Source organism: Sinocyclocheilus rhinocerous, unplaced genomic scaffold, assembly GCF_001515625.1.
Source record: "Sinocyclocheilus rhinocerous isolate Xijiao unplaced genomic scaffold, SAMN03320098_v1.1 scaffold381, whole genome shotgun sequence".
NCBI lineage: Eukaryota > Metazoa > Chordata > Actinopteri > Cypriniformes > Cyprinidae > Sinocyclocheilus > Sinocyclocheilus rhinocerous.
This window is the reverse complement of record NW_015640044.1, coordinates 187,355-202,575: the sequence shown is the minus strand read 5'-3', so window position 1 is coordinate 202,575 and position 15,221 is coordinate 187,355. Positions and strand designations below refer to the sequence as shown.

The following is a 15,221-nucleotide window of genomic DNA, read 5'->3' as shown; positions in this document are numbered from 1 at the left end:
ATTTTCAAATATAAAACTTATTGAAATGTTTTCAGTGTGTGTATCAGTTCTTTTTGAACGTTTTCATCTAATTTGAACAAAACCATGATAATATTGATAATCGTGATAACTTTGGTCACTATAATAGTGATATGAAATTTTCATACCGTTACATCCCTACTACGTATATATGTAAAAATTGAAGTGTACTTTGGGCTTTATTGTTTCAATTATACCTGGATGTCTATGGTGATATCAAAAGCCTCAGTTTGGCTTGATCCATCACTGATGTAAAAGCTGAAGACATCCTGGCGGATGTTAGCTTGGCGGATGTTTTGAACATAGAAGATATGGTCTGAGGTGAGGTCTTCTATAGTGAAGGGGACGTCGGGGCTGATCACGCGAGATCCACCAATCGCTGCTGTTGAACAAACACAACACTTTGAGCTTGAGTGCAGTCTCGTAATTCTGGAGACTGCATTTTACTGGGAACAACATTTCTGAGCCTAATATCCAAACAAGTAATTGATCTTAACAAAAACAACAAATAAGCAACTTTCTAGACAAAACATAAGAGAGAGTGACTGTCAGCTGCAAGACAAGAAATTGCTAATATTTATGAATAAATGCACAACCCAAAATCATGAAGATAAAACAAGTGTGTTCTTAAAGTACATACATCAAAGCAGACATCAGAGTTTGCATCTGTGTTTTGGGTGAAAAACTACATTTTGTGCAACTGTCGTTGGGTGTTTATGTTCCACCGTGATCTGCTTTTATTTTCCCCAGTCAAACAGAAAGCCTGAATAAAGATGCAGGGATTAAAGTTCCGTCGCTACGACAGATTTCCGTCAGTTCATAAAGACAGTCACTTGCTTCATTCCTGAATGATTCAGCCGTTCGAACGAATCAATTGAATGAATGATTCAGTGATAAAATCAGTGACTTGCCGCCACCTGCTGGCGGATTTAGTTTAATTTTTAGCGTCTGAGGAATGGGGTTTGGTCGAAGAAAAATTTTCAGTCAAAAGATGTTTTTGCTTTAACCCCTGCAATATAATAAGAAGTAGAACAAGACAAATAAGTTACCAATCATATGAAATTAGTATTAATAAATTAATTTGTACTACAGAGGTGGCACAGAAGAACACAAAAGTGGCTTGTAGGTACATTTTCAGACGTTTAATGAGGCTCAGAGGTAGCATGAGTGCAATTAAGATTAATGTTTTAAATATACAATTTTGAATACAGAAATATGATTTAAATAACTGAAATTATTCGCTAAAAATGAAACTAAATCCACCAGCAGGTGGCGGCAAGTCACTGATTTTTTTCACTGAAAATCATTCATTCAATTGATTCGTTCGAACGGCTGAATCATTCAGGAATTAAGCAAGTGACTGTCTTTATGAACTGACGGAAATCCGTCATAGCGACGGAACTTTAATCCCTGAAGATGGCTGCATCCATCTGAATTTCACACATCTACAAATCTCTATCACAGCAAATGAGTGCTCTGCTCAGGAATAAAATTACACCATCAGCAACTGTTGTAAAAAAAAAAAAAACATCCACAAAGTGAATGAAACTAAATCCACCAGCAGGTGGCGGCAAGTCACTGATTTTTTTCACTGAAAATCATTCATTCAATTGATTCGTTCGAACGGCTGAATCATTCAGGAATTAAGCAAGTGACTGTCTTTATGAACTGACGGAAATCCGTCATAGCGACGGAACTTTAATCCCTGAAGATGGCTGCATCCATCTGAATTTCACACATCTACAAATCTCTATCACAGCAAATGAGTGCTCTGCTCAGGAATAAAATTACACCATCAGCAACTGTTGTAAAAAAAAAAAAAAACATCCACAAAGTGACTGGGAAAAGGAAGCTAACATACAATGGTGCAAGGTGATATACTACAGATGAAGACAGCTGGGTGATTCACCTTGTTTTGTGTTCTCAATGAAGCCATACTTTGGTGGGCTGATAAGCCACACCAGCAGATCCTTTCTGGGTGTGTCTGGGTCAGATGCAATAATGTGATTGGCTGAGAGCTGGACCCTCCCTCCTTCTTGAACCTTTACACAAGAAACACCATAAAGATTTTAGGAACGCTAAAAGAACCAGATCTAAGACTAGCTGATTGGTGAAGGTGAAATGGGAACCGTTCTCACCTTAATGCCGCTTCGCACGGTGACAACAGGTGGCTGCCTCTGGGTAGACGTGATGGTGATAGTGAACATCTGGTTCTCCAGACGATTGTTCTCTCCATCATAAACAACGAAGTGGAAAATGTCAGTGACAGGCTGGTTACCCGTTTCAAAGGATGTAACATACCTTTTAAAAAAAACAACAAAAAGATATTTCACACTATTTTCAACCGTTTTCAAATGCTGAAAGAAAGAGAGCTGGGAAACATTTGGAAAAATTGCTGTAAACATAAGGTAGATATTCCATCTGCTTAAAAAGCAAACCACCAGAGGATAACACTCAAATATGGGCAAAGACGTAATCGCCAGAGAGAACTGTTTTACATTTCATCATTTCTCAGCAGTGCTCAACAATTCAAAGCAATTAAAGAAGCTTGTGTTGTAATGCATGTTGACGCTCTCAACTCGCCAAACATTTTACATGCCTCATTTATAGAGTCTAATATTAACATAAGCTGAACACATTAATACTGGTAATGATCTAAAAACACACTGACACACTGATATGCAGCAAAATTGTGGTAAAAATTAAAGCAATACTATTTAAATTCAACTATCGTAAAATATATGAAAGTAACAGAGCTGCTAAGAATATAAAATACATCTGATGCAGGCAGGATTATTATGAAACTAAAAGTGTAAAAAAAAAAAAAAAACTTTTGAAATAAAATAAATTTTAACAGAATTTTAATCAATTTAATCGATTTGAATCAAAACTACTAAAACCTTAAAAATTAAAATGAAAACAGAAAATGTAAAAATAATTAATTTAATTCAAAATATAAATAAAACAATAGTACAATAGTATCTCAATCATACTAAAATAACACTGGATACAGGGTGTTTACCTGATTTTGTGGTTGTTGATGTCCTCCATTGTAAAGGAGGAATATTCACTAAGTTCTTCATGGTCTGTTTCAGCCTTGGTTTTGGTAAGGATCCCATACATTGGTACAGAAACTAACTGCACAAAAACTTTCTCATCGGGAGATTCGTCATCCTACAAGACATTGACAATTCCTTTTAAGCATATTGGAGTCTACCAATTTTAACTTTTATTTTCAGTTATTGTCAGAACATGTCATTCCTTACCACATAAGCTAACTGGGAACGTCTAATGATTGTGCTGCTCTTCTCCGCCACCTCCATTGACAGCAGGGCCTTAGGGTCACGTTTGGGTGCGTCACCTTTGACCTCTGACACCAAGACCTGCAGCGTGATGGAGGTCATGGAGATCCCGTCCGTCACAGAGAAAGTCATGGAGTCCTCCTCAGTGGTGAGACCCGCATGCTCATACTGCAGAACATTCCTGGTGACGTCACTGGAGGTGAAGGTGTCCCCTGAGGTGAAGGAGAGTTTTGATAAATAAACTAAAGTAACTGAAGCCAGAAAGTATAATAATAAAAAAGAACACCAAAAACCAAAACCAAAAATGCTGTACCTACCATTGACCATCTGGACCTGTGAACCAAGGTCCACTCTCAGGAGGGTCCCGTGTAGCGGCCCCTCCACCAATTCAAACTCTAGTTCTTCAGGGGCCGTATCAGCATCCGTCACTGCTAACTGTTGCCCACCTACATGACATGGAAATGTAAGATTAAAAGGGGCAAATTTTATGTTTATGTTGTGCTAACTGACGTTTTACTGGCACCTAGTGGTGTGGATGTAACTAAGATTTTCAAGAAATGCGCTATTTGTGCTAAAACATGATCTGTTTATTCAATGCGTAAAACTGTCCAAAAAACATGTGTTTAAAAAGTGAGTATTATTTAACTAGTCATGTGATATGACTGCCATCTAAATCACTTGCGAACATGATTTTAAACATTTTTCAAAAGAATTAATCGATTTTTAATGTGTAAAACTTTTTTTTAATGAGGTGTAAAACTTTTTTTAATGATACTGATTGGGCCTTTAAAATACTTATTCATTTACGCTTATTACTTTGTAGCACTTAAGCCAGTACACGTGTCCTTACCCACTGGTGCCCTGCCGCCGAGACTGACCTCCAGCACCGGATCTAGAATCTGAAAGACCGGGGGCTGCTGATGATTGGCCAACAGCATAATAGCAAAGTCCATCTCTGGAGTGGTGTGCTCTCCATCAGAAACTGACATAAGAAAGGGAGTAGGAATAAGTCACACATGCACAAGAACACTGATGACCTTCAGGCCAGTTCTGTCTTCCGCACTTCAGCTCAGTACAGCACAGATGAATGAATGCAACTTAGACACAGGAAGAATGAATCAGACAAAGAGTGAGAGGGAGAGAAAACAGAAAGACCTCAAATGACATGTAACATCATCTCATCCTCCAGACACTAAACATGAGATGTGAACTACAGGGACAACTTGGCACACACAACTATTCAACAACTACTCAGCATTCCTAGTAATATTATTTCTTCATAAATGTCAGCAATGAAGGGCCCATTTAATTAGTGTCGAAATCAGTCTTTTAGCTGCTGTAACCTTCAGAGCTCAAGCAGCTGTGTGACGTGAAAATGTGTAACCATGGTATCCTAGTGTCCTCCAACATAACACTTACTGTCTGCAAGGCAGCACTGCATTGATATTCCTGATATTCTGGTAAGGGGTTTGTTATTAACCTCTAGTATTAACATTAAAGTAACATTAAGTATTAGTCTTCTGCTATTAATTTAGCCTTAATGTACTGCTTAACAGGACAGCTTCTCTTTGGTGACATACTGTATGCAGGACTTCTCCAAACATTTAGTCTTCTTAAACCTGCCCCTGCAAGCTCACATTCATCTGCCTCCACTTCTGAATACGCATGACCAACTTGAACCCACTGCAAAATCTGTTGCAAAAAAATCATTGCAAAATTTGTAAAATCTTTCACTCTCACATGAAATCCTTGATTGCATGTATTTCTACTGAAATTACTGTAATTTCGCCCACAAAAAAATGTTCAGAAATATGGTAAATGTGACTGCACATTTATCTGGTTTTGTATTTTTATAAATGTTCTAGTTTAAGCTAGAAATAAAAGAAACACGTTTGAAAATCCCCTAGTGACTTACACTGCATTAACAATGTAACTGTCAGGAATGCTAAAATAGTCATATTTGTATAATGAATATTGATTGGTCTTGTCTTTCTTGCATTTATGTACAGTAATCATCTATAGCCTCCTTGTCTACATATTTTTGTGATTCTAGTGTGAAATCTGAAAACAAAACACAGTTTGAGTGTCAAATCAACTGCAGAGTGCTTTTACATTTCCCAAAAGAGGAAAATGAATAGAACAGAACAGTGGTGATTTGGTATTAAAAAAGGATAACTCGTATTAATTTATTATGATTTTACAGTAGAAAAAAACTAGTAGCAACTATGCGGTGGAAATTTTTTTTTTAAGGGTAGAAGCGAAGAAGTTGTTTTCAAAATCAAAGTAACAATTTGCATACTTTCAATGTCAATGAGACAAAACAAAGACCTTGATCCTGTCAGAACAATGAAAAAAAAAAGAATAAAATGAAAACATTATTTGAATTTTAATTGTGCATGCTAAAAGATATCAGCTGCTGAGCCGAGATTCTCCGTGTTTTATGACACTGTGTTTGTTGTTTTCCTTCAGCTGAGCTGTATAAGTTGAGTATATGTATGAGGAATAAAAAGCTCTTTTAGCATCGAATTCTGATGCTGCTGTTCTTCTCCAGTCTACTGTTACTCTCCATCCATTTCACTCTATTACTAACAGCACTAAAAGGAGTTTGTCTGCCCTAAAGTGCCCTGTTTCCATCCAGACACAGAAGGGCATATGGGCAGTCACAGCTCGGATTCATGGACACTGCGAGAAGAAGATGGATGCACAGTCATATCCTGCTGTCAGGCAGAATAAAGCATATGGATGGACATCAAAAAGAGAGAGGGAATCATATTCCCTCTTAGGGAAGAGAAGGTCCCATAAATAAATAACAGCAACACACCAGGGAATGTGGGATCAGAAGCACAGAGGGATCTGTTTATGGTGTTTCAGAGGAAGAAATTAATTCTGGGGTTGCTGGAATCGTGTAAGGTAAGGGAGAATAAGGCAGAGTCGCGGGGGGGGGGGTTACAGAGGCCAAAAGTGATTATATACCTGTGAAATGGAGGCTCACTGACTCTGGTAGACCTGCAGCAATGAAACAGTGTTAGTGGTTACTTTCACAATCAACTGCTAACAAATCACAATAATTAGTGTGCAGGGTGAGAGATTATTTCATATTTAAACGGTTAAGCTGGAGAGGTGAGTTTTACAGACTTATGCATCGCTAACAATACCTCAGATGTTGGGTTTGACAGCTCAGAAGCACCAATTAGCATCAGATTAGTACTAAATCAACAGTGTGCTGGCATATTCGCTAATTAACTTCCCACACAAACCGCACACATTTCAAATTGATGAATGTGTCATTATACTCTTGCATGCTACTATTGTTACATCCATTGCAAAGCACTGTAAAAAAAAACTCTGCAACTAAAAATATTTAGGGACTGAAATTTCTAGTTGACTTAAGATCTGTAAATAAATGAATCTGAGCGGCTGCCCTGAAAACTTGCACTCAAGTTACAGTAAAAACAGAAATATTGTGAATTATATAACAATTATATTGTGAATGCAATTTAAAGTAACAGTTTTCTATTTTAATATTGTAACATTTAATTTATTTCAGCAGTCATTACTCCAGTCTTCAGTATCACATGATTCTCAGAAATCATTCTAATATGCTGATTTGGTGCTCAAGAAACATTTTTTATGTAATAAAGTAAAGACTAACCTGTAAATGAGTACTGATAAAGCTCCTGAAGATGGGACGGGGCTTGTGGGGGTCTGTAGATAATTTTGTCACTGTCTACATCAGCCTGTGTGAAGAGACGCACATGATGGTAAAGTCTGTCCCTGTGCTCCAGCGTACCTGAAAGAGGAGAGTGACATCATCATATTAATATTAATATAACAATCAGTTCAGTATTAGAAGTTTAGAAATTAAATGAAATAGAGATTGTGGGATGAATTGAGTTTATTCTGCTTCCTTTATGCATAATTTGAAGTTTCTCATAATGATCTTAGATGTGAAATGTCTTCCCTTCCATTAAAGTCTCAGCAAGATTAACCTTTGAAATCCTCTACTCTCTATTTAATGGTACAAAAAGGAGAACAAAGCAAAACTATCAGGCTTCCATTATGCCTGTAAGTGTCCTACTCCTCACCCCATGACAATAATGGAGGTTTAGTTACCGTGGCCTGAGGTAAGCGCTTTGGTGATGTTGTAGACAAGCTTGTCGCTGGGCGTCTCGGAGTCAGTGAAGGAGAGAGCAGAAGGAGATATCACAGTCACGCGATCTTCCAGTGCCTGCACACACACACACACACACAGAGCCAAAAACATTTACACTGATGAAGACAATAACGTATGGATTTCATTTCCATCAACGTGCTTCATTGGGGTTACTGAAGTCGTCGGCAGCGCTGCACAGGACTTGCTTGAGAAGGATTTGTCATTTTGTTTTTAAACCACGAAATCAACAGTGTCATTAAAGAAGTGTGTTTTTGGTTATGAGTGAAAGATAACCTTGTTCAGCTTCCCAAAGAACCCAGTTTGTTTCTCCAGGGCAGCAAATGTGTTTGTTTGTTCCCGGCATTTCGGTGACGAATGTTTTATAAACAAATTAAATAAAATTGAAGTCAATAAAGTTCTTGTTCCTGTTTTATTTATGTCGATCTCACAGCTTGCAGACAATCGCTTCGCAAAAGCTTTACATGCTCGTGACTCTTTAGCTCCGCCCACGGCACGCCTCCAGGAGCTTGACTGTTTTCAGAGAGAATCGTAAAGCTCTTTTATAAATCTGATAAAACTAAAGACTCTAAAGATGTATGAAGGATGCAGTACTACTCTATAGGTACTCAAGATTAACATGAGATTGGCAGAAACTGTGTGTGTTATGTCCGCTTTAAGCTCCCCAAGGCTGCATTTATTAGATCAAAAATATAGTGATATATAGTGATATATTATTACAATATAATACAACAGTTTTCTATTTTTAAATATTTTAAAGGGGTCATATGATGCGATTTCAATTTTTCCTTTCTCTTTGGAGTGTTACAAGCTCTTGGTGCATAAAGAAGATCTGTAAAGTTGCAAAGACTAAAGTCTCAAATCCAAAGAGATATTCTTTATAAAAGTTCAGAGTCAGCCACACCTACCTAAAATGGCTCGTTCTAACACGCCCCCACATGTCTACGTCACTATGTGGGAAGATTTGCATAACGCCGCCCAAATGTTCACGCAAAGAAAGAATGCGTAACTTTTATTCTCACTGTAGTATTTTTAGTTGCCGCTGCCATGTCGTGAAGACACTGTGTGTTTCGTTGAGGAGAAACAATAATGTACAGTATGTGGAAAATAATGTGTTTTTTTAACTTTAAACCGCATAAACACATTTCATTACACCAAATACACCAAATAATGTTCTTTTTAGCAGCATCATATGACCCCTTTAAAATGTAATTTATTCCTTCCTAATGTGCTCAAGAAACATTTCTTACTTTTATCAATTCTGAAAGCAGTTATATTATATTATATATATTATATTAAATATAAAAATAATAGTCATGATAAATTTTGCTTAGGATTCTTTGATGAATGAGAAAGTATTTTAACAGAGGAAAAACAAAAACACACTTCTATTTCACTTAGAAGTTAAAATTAAAGCAGTGGATACACTGGATGTTAACTAAAATCTAAAGAGACATCTTACAGTGATCTGCAGGTCGGCTCCAGGTGAGAGATGAGGCAGGCCAGGGGTCTGAGGCATCACTCCTATAGTGAAGGTCTGCGTATCACTCAGAGTCTCTGGATAGGCCTCACTTGAAACCTGCCAACAAAAGCACACACACCCATGCATGAACAGATGTAAATAAATGTATAAATAAATATTTATAAATGTATAAATAATTATAAATAAACACCAAAGTGTACATGTACTCGTTCCCACTATAAAATATAAGCTCTCAAAAACAAATTTTAACAGTTCTCAGTCAATAATTGGCAATAATCAATGTACTACGTAACTAAAATCACTCTCAACATCAATACACATCCTATTTTTGAGATTTTTAATTCGCTCTGTGACTGTCATTAATTCGAATACAAATTCATTTCAACAGTGAAGTCTTGAGCAGACACCTAACAAATAGGCTGAAGCACTTCACGGTCACAAAACCCCCCCTGAGGACATAAACCAAACTGTGTCGAACCATTAAAACTCAAATCTTATTTAATGAAGTCTGCGGCACAGGGTGCAGCCTCAGGCAAGACGAGAAGAGAAAAGATTTTCTCGAGGACGACAAAAAAAACTGTTGTGTCAAGAGTCATCAGGGGTTTAAGCTGATGAATTAAATGTGATTGAATGTCCTTTAATGCTGCTTACACTGATTTGAAACTGGATTTGAAGACAAATTAGCTCATTTATACCCAAGTAATCCAGTGAGGCTGGTGAAGGAGAAGTAGATGGACAAATTGGCCTACGAGCGTGAAACAGAGCTGAAGTAAAATAGAGAAAATAGTCCAATAAGGTGAGAGAAAGGAACAATAGACTACGTTTACATGGACATCAGTAATGTAAGTATTTACCTTATTCTAAATAAGCCAATATTATGATTATGGTGTTTACATGAGTTGCTTTTAGAATATTCCTTTCATGTTCCTGTTTTACATGTTATAGTACATAGATCGATTAATGGCACACGTCATTACGTCCCCTCCGTAATTTCACATATAAACATATAGTTCGTCTTCGCGACGATGCCATGTACAGTTTTGGGTGTTTAATTTTTAACTTTTGAAAGCTTCAAGTGCAGTTAATTATTTGTATGTGCAAACAGACGATGGCGGTGTTGAAGCTCTTTTATTTGCCGTCAAACGGTTGACCACTGCCGTGTGTGTATCCTGTCGCAAAATGCGGCGTAAAGTCCTACACGACGGTAACAATGTGATTAAGGTGTTTACATGTCTATACTGCACTTCAGTAATGCGACTAAAATAGGAATACTCCACATGTCTTAATTCGATTTCTGTTTACTTCGGATTAAGGTAATCAAAAATCTCTGTTTACATGGTAGATTCTGAATCAGAGTATTGTCTTAATCGTATTAAAATCGGAGTATTGTTGTCCATGTAAATGTACTCAATGTGTTTATCTCTCTAAGAGATTTGTGTACGCTTCATAACAGGAGATACGCTGATCTAAAAGTCTGCTGTTGTGTGTGTGAGAGAGAAAGAAAAGTTCCGTTCAAAAGTTTGGGGTTGGCAAGATTTTTTATAATGTTTTTGAAAGAAATTTCGGTAATACTTTATTTTAAGGACCAATTCTCACTATTAACTAGTTGCTTTTTAGCATGCATATTACTAGCATTTTGTCTGTTTATTAGTACTTACAAAGCACATATTGATGCCTTATTCTGCATGACCACATTCTAGATCCCTTAATCCGACCCCATACCTAAATTTAACAACTGCCTTAACTAACTATTGATAAGCAGCTAATTTGGAGTTTGTTAAGGGGAACTCTTAGTTAATAGTGAATATATGTTCCCTATCCTAAAGTGTTACCAAAATTCCTTGCATTCATTTTATGAAACTGTGAAATTTAGGGATGCACCGAAATGAAAATTCTTGGCCGAAGCCGGAACCGAACAAAATGAAACACTGGGCCGAAGGCCGAATACCGAATACCGAATACGGTTTTTCGAGTTTTTTTACTTTGAACCCTGGTTAACAAGCAGATCTGCTGTGAGTTCGTGCAGCGCTGTCAGAATACATGCGATGCGCGCGTGTATTAGAAAACATAACGTTCTGCAGTTTATTTACTAATTGTTTAAGGCCATTTCGCGATTTCAATCATCATACAGAAACCAGCAACAATCACCCCTTCCTCTTCTCATTGAAGACATGCGATGCAGTCCTAAACAGTCTCTCGCTGTCGGTGCTTGTAATGATTTTTGCGTCTTTCTCCGACAGTTTAAATGCTTCCACTGGTTGCTATTTGATCGCGTCATATCATTGTTCGGTACAAATTATTCGGTCTTTTCGCTTATTCGAATTTCTGTTGCCGAACATTCGGTGCATCCCTAGTGAAAATATTGTGAAATATTATTACAATTTAAAACAACTGTTTTCTATTTTAATATATCAACAACATGCAATTTATTTCTGTGATGGCAAAGCTGAATATCTAATAGAAAGTTCAAAAGAACACCGTTTATTTGAATATATAACAATGTAAAAGACTTTACTGTCACTTTTAAAGAATTTAATGAATCCTTTATGAATAAAAGTTTTAAGTTCTTTAAAAAAAACAAACAAAACTTATTAACCCCAAACTTTTGTCTGGTGCTTCGAGCATGGAAGAGATTTTAACAGTGACTGTTGGATGTGCATGTGATGAAAGCTAATGTTGATGATTTATGTCTGAAGTGGGCCAATCAACAAAAAAACACCCTAATGAAACAAGAGCAGAACTTCAACAGATTAAGACACGAACCCTTGCCATTCAATTGCAAATCAATATATAACACAAAAAGAATTATTTCTAACCAGTAAGAAGTTGAGTGGCACCTATGGCTTTACATACTGAGACACAGGGCTTTTGCCAAAAGCCAACTGTGCGCGTCTCACCTGAAACTGAAAAGTGTCTCTCTGTGATCCGGATCCATAGTGTCTGTACCAGACAGTCCCTTCATTAACATCTTGCTGTGTAAATGAGCTGGTTGGTGTGGTGTCCTGAGCATCTGGGAAGGACTGCCATGCCTCCACAGGACCGTCAGCGGGCATAGACACCAGCACAATCTCTCCTAGATACATAAACATATAAGATACCTTTAGAAAGAAGCATTTTACCTTAGTTCATTGCATTGAATCGAGTTTAGAAAGAAAGACTGACATTAAGTAAGGAATGCTAGAGACAGATGATGATGATACCGTATGTGGGCTGTCCGCTCTCAGAATGAATGGTGTACAGGATTTCAGCGTCACTGGTTCCTTGGAAATGAGCACTGAGGCACTTCTTAGACAGCCGCACCATTCCTCCCTCCCTCACCCAGGTCCTGGGCACTGAACGCAGGTGAGGAGTCAATCCAGCCTACAGGGAAACCATAATGCACCATTAGGATTAATGGTATGTTCATTTCAAGCATGTACCTTATAAAAAATAAGTTAAGGTTATAACTTCCTCTCACCAAGACTGCATTTATTTGATGAAAAATAGTAAAAATGGTAATATTGTGAATTATTAGTACAATTTAGAATGACTGTTTTCTATTTGAATATATTTTAAAATCTAAAAGTCTTTAGTGTTACAGTCTGATTTGCTGCTATAAAGAAACATTTCTTATTGTAAATATTGAAAGCAGTTTATTAATATCTTTATGGAACCTGTGATACGTTTTTCAGGATTCTTTAATGTATAGAAAGCTCAAAAGAAACGAAAATGAAATGTGTACAAAATATTTCTAAGTATTCATTTCTTTTACAAAATGTAGTAACTTCAACCCTTTTTCAAAGTTTACCATTAGGTTGAACTTTTTGCAGTTGTGAAGTTTGTGCAGCGGTTTAATGATGATAAAACCACAAGAAAATGTCTTTCTTGCATTTTACATTGAAAAACATCAAAGCTACAAGAAAATCACAAAGACACATGCGAATCATACATACTCAGCTACTGCTATGCCAGGAATCTTTAGATCCTAACAGGGCTCTGAACATCCCAGCGCTAGCTGAGGAGCTCATTGTGGTGAATAAGATCTTCTGCTTCACAGATAATCAAAGACCTTCAAGGACGTGGAGAGATGAAAAGCCCGATTCACTGAGGAAACACCCTGGCACCCTTCCTGCTGATCCTGATCACCCCTCTGAGAGCGGGACGGATTTATAAAGCAAAGCGTTCACGGAAGAGTTCACTCATAGGTCAAAACTATAGTCTGTTTCTAAAGAGTCTCATAGCTTAATTCAGAGTTTTGCTACATTTCATGTAGTGCATTTCTACCTGATCTGACCCTTAAAAATTACTTTTGCTGGGGTAACCAACTGTACTCAGGTTGATTCATGCATATTACATAACATTTTTGACTTCAATCGGAATTTGATGTTACCACATGAAACCATTTTTTAGGTTACCTGCAAAACATCTTGTACAGTGAAGGTGATACATGGCAAAGTGTATTTTCTTTCTTTCTTTCAAAGTGGGTTTTTGAGGTCTCCAGGCCACATTAAATCAAGGATCATTCACCAGTGCTGACCAATTACATGGATCAGGGACTACAAACACCAAGCGACTTCTCTCGAAAAGGCTAATTGAAAGCCAGCTTCCGCTTTTATTCCTCTTTGTCTTCATTGCCGAAATCCACATATTAAAATCTTTTGAGATCAGGAAGCTTGCTTCCAAACCCAAAGCCACAATCAATAAAGAGGGCATTAACCCACAGTCGTCATGTTGCCTACTCAGCCTTCACCTCTGTCTGCTCTCAACACCTTGTGTTGCGGACGTAACTTGACCTTTCCACTCACTGGTAGCTGTGTGAATGCAATAGGCCTTTATGCGATTCTGCCCAATAAAACTTACTGCTATCCTACTAATAAAAACGAAGTGCTATTGATTTGAAAACAGAGTGTTTACTGTGAAACGGGGCTTCCATTAGTCCGCTTAGGATGGTAGATAACAGGCTGCAGCAGGGAACAAGGCAGGTGTAATCGGATGACACTACAGAGAGATGTGAGGATAAGGGTGTATGGAAGGGGGACAGAGCTTCAGAAGAGCAAACAAAGTGCTGCAATCTGTCTAGACATCAGCAGGCTGAGGGCATGTCAAATAGTCAGGAATGGGTGATTTCAAGTGTAAAAGGGGTGATGGTGATTGTATAAGTGTGTATGGATGGAGAGAGGTATGAGAGGTGTTCACCCTGTAAGGAAAAACACACTATGCACTGCATCAATTGTGTCTTAATGCACCTGCACTGTCAGAACAAATGTGCAAAATTGTACCCTTAAGCGTACTTATATCTGTACCATAGATACCTCTACAGGTTACATATTAGTACCTTAAAGGGGTCATATGATGCGATTTCATTTTTTCCTTTCTCTTTAGAGTGTTACAAGCTCTTGGTGCATAAAGAAGCTCTGTAAAGTTGCAAAGACTAAAGGAGCTTTGTAAAAATCGACGCGTTTCAAAAAGGCGGGGCATAGAGGAGAAACAATAATGTACAGTATGTGGAAAATAATGTGTTTTTTTAACTTTAAACCGCATAAACACATTTCATTACACCAAATACACAAAATAATGTTCTTTTTAGCAGCATCATATGACCCCTTTAAGGTGTAAATATGATCGTGTGAGGGAACAGACACAGTAGTTTGTATGCTATGTGATCACAAACAGACCCCAACAGTACACTGTAAAAGTGGTAATCTGTAACTGAATTTGAGCTTTTAAAACCCTTTAATGGGGGGGTTTCAAACCCAAAATATTAACCTCACTTGCAAGGGATTCCCTTCTTAAATTATAACGGAAGCTATATAATTTTATGCATAAAGAAAAATCTGTGTGCTGGATGCTGGGGCCTATCTCAGTGTCTCTAGCTGAAAGCATGTATAAAGACCCATTTATACTTAATTATACTTAATTCATGCTTATTAATAATATAAGTATTAATCTTGTAACATTTTGTTTCCAAATCAAATAACTGGCTTTTTGTAATATGCATGTAAGCACATTATTAAAATATTAACCTTATAAACTTTGAAAATAAACACATTTGTTTATAATTTCTTACTGTTTAAAAACAATAGGTCATAATTTCTGACCAGTCTTTAGAAACAATAATAACATCTGTTTTGAAATAATGTGTTTATATATTATATAAAATATTGATATTGATTTTATATCTTAAATTAATTGAAGTCTTAATCTCAAAATTTCCACACCACTCCTTTGCAGTACCTTGGAATTCTCCAGAATTTAGTTTAAAAACCAC

The 15,221-nt window shown here is 37.1% G+C and overlaps 1 protein-coding gene across 1 annotated transcript in view; it reads right to left on the bottom strand.

Annotated features, from left to right (window-relative positions):
• The window catches only part of LOC107752371 (extracellular matrix protein FRAS1-like), a 131,559-nt gene that overhangs the window by 26,238 nt on the left and 90,100 nt on the right, over positions 1–15,221 (bottom strand). The window contains exons 30-42 of the mRNA XM_016568328.1: positions 12,175–12,334; positions 11,872–12,047; positions 8,954–9,070; positions 7,434–7,548; positions 6,973–7,110; positions 6,294–6,326; positions 4,171–4,302; positions 3,638–3,766; positions 3,285–3,532; positions 3,041–3,192; positions 2,157–2,319; positions 1,928–2,060; positions 216–400 (exon numbers count right to left, since the gene is read on the bottom strand). Coding sequence (XP_016423814.1) covers positions 216–400; positions 1,928–2,060; positions 2,157–2,319; positions 3,041–3,192; positions 3,285–3,532; positions 3,638–3,766; positions 4,171–4,302; positions 6,294–6,326; positions 6,973–7,110; positions 7,434–7,548; positions 8,954–9,070; positions 11,872–12,047; positions 12,175–12,334 — 1,881 coding nt within the window. The remainder of the gene's footprint in view (positions 1–215; positions 401–1,927; positions 2,061–2,156; positions 2,320–3,040; positions 3,193–3,284; positions 3,533–3,637; positions 3,767–4,170; positions 4,303–6,293; positions 6,327–6,972; positions 7,111–7,433; positions 7,549–8,953; positions 9,071–11,871; positions 12,048–12,174; positions 12,335–15,221) is intronic.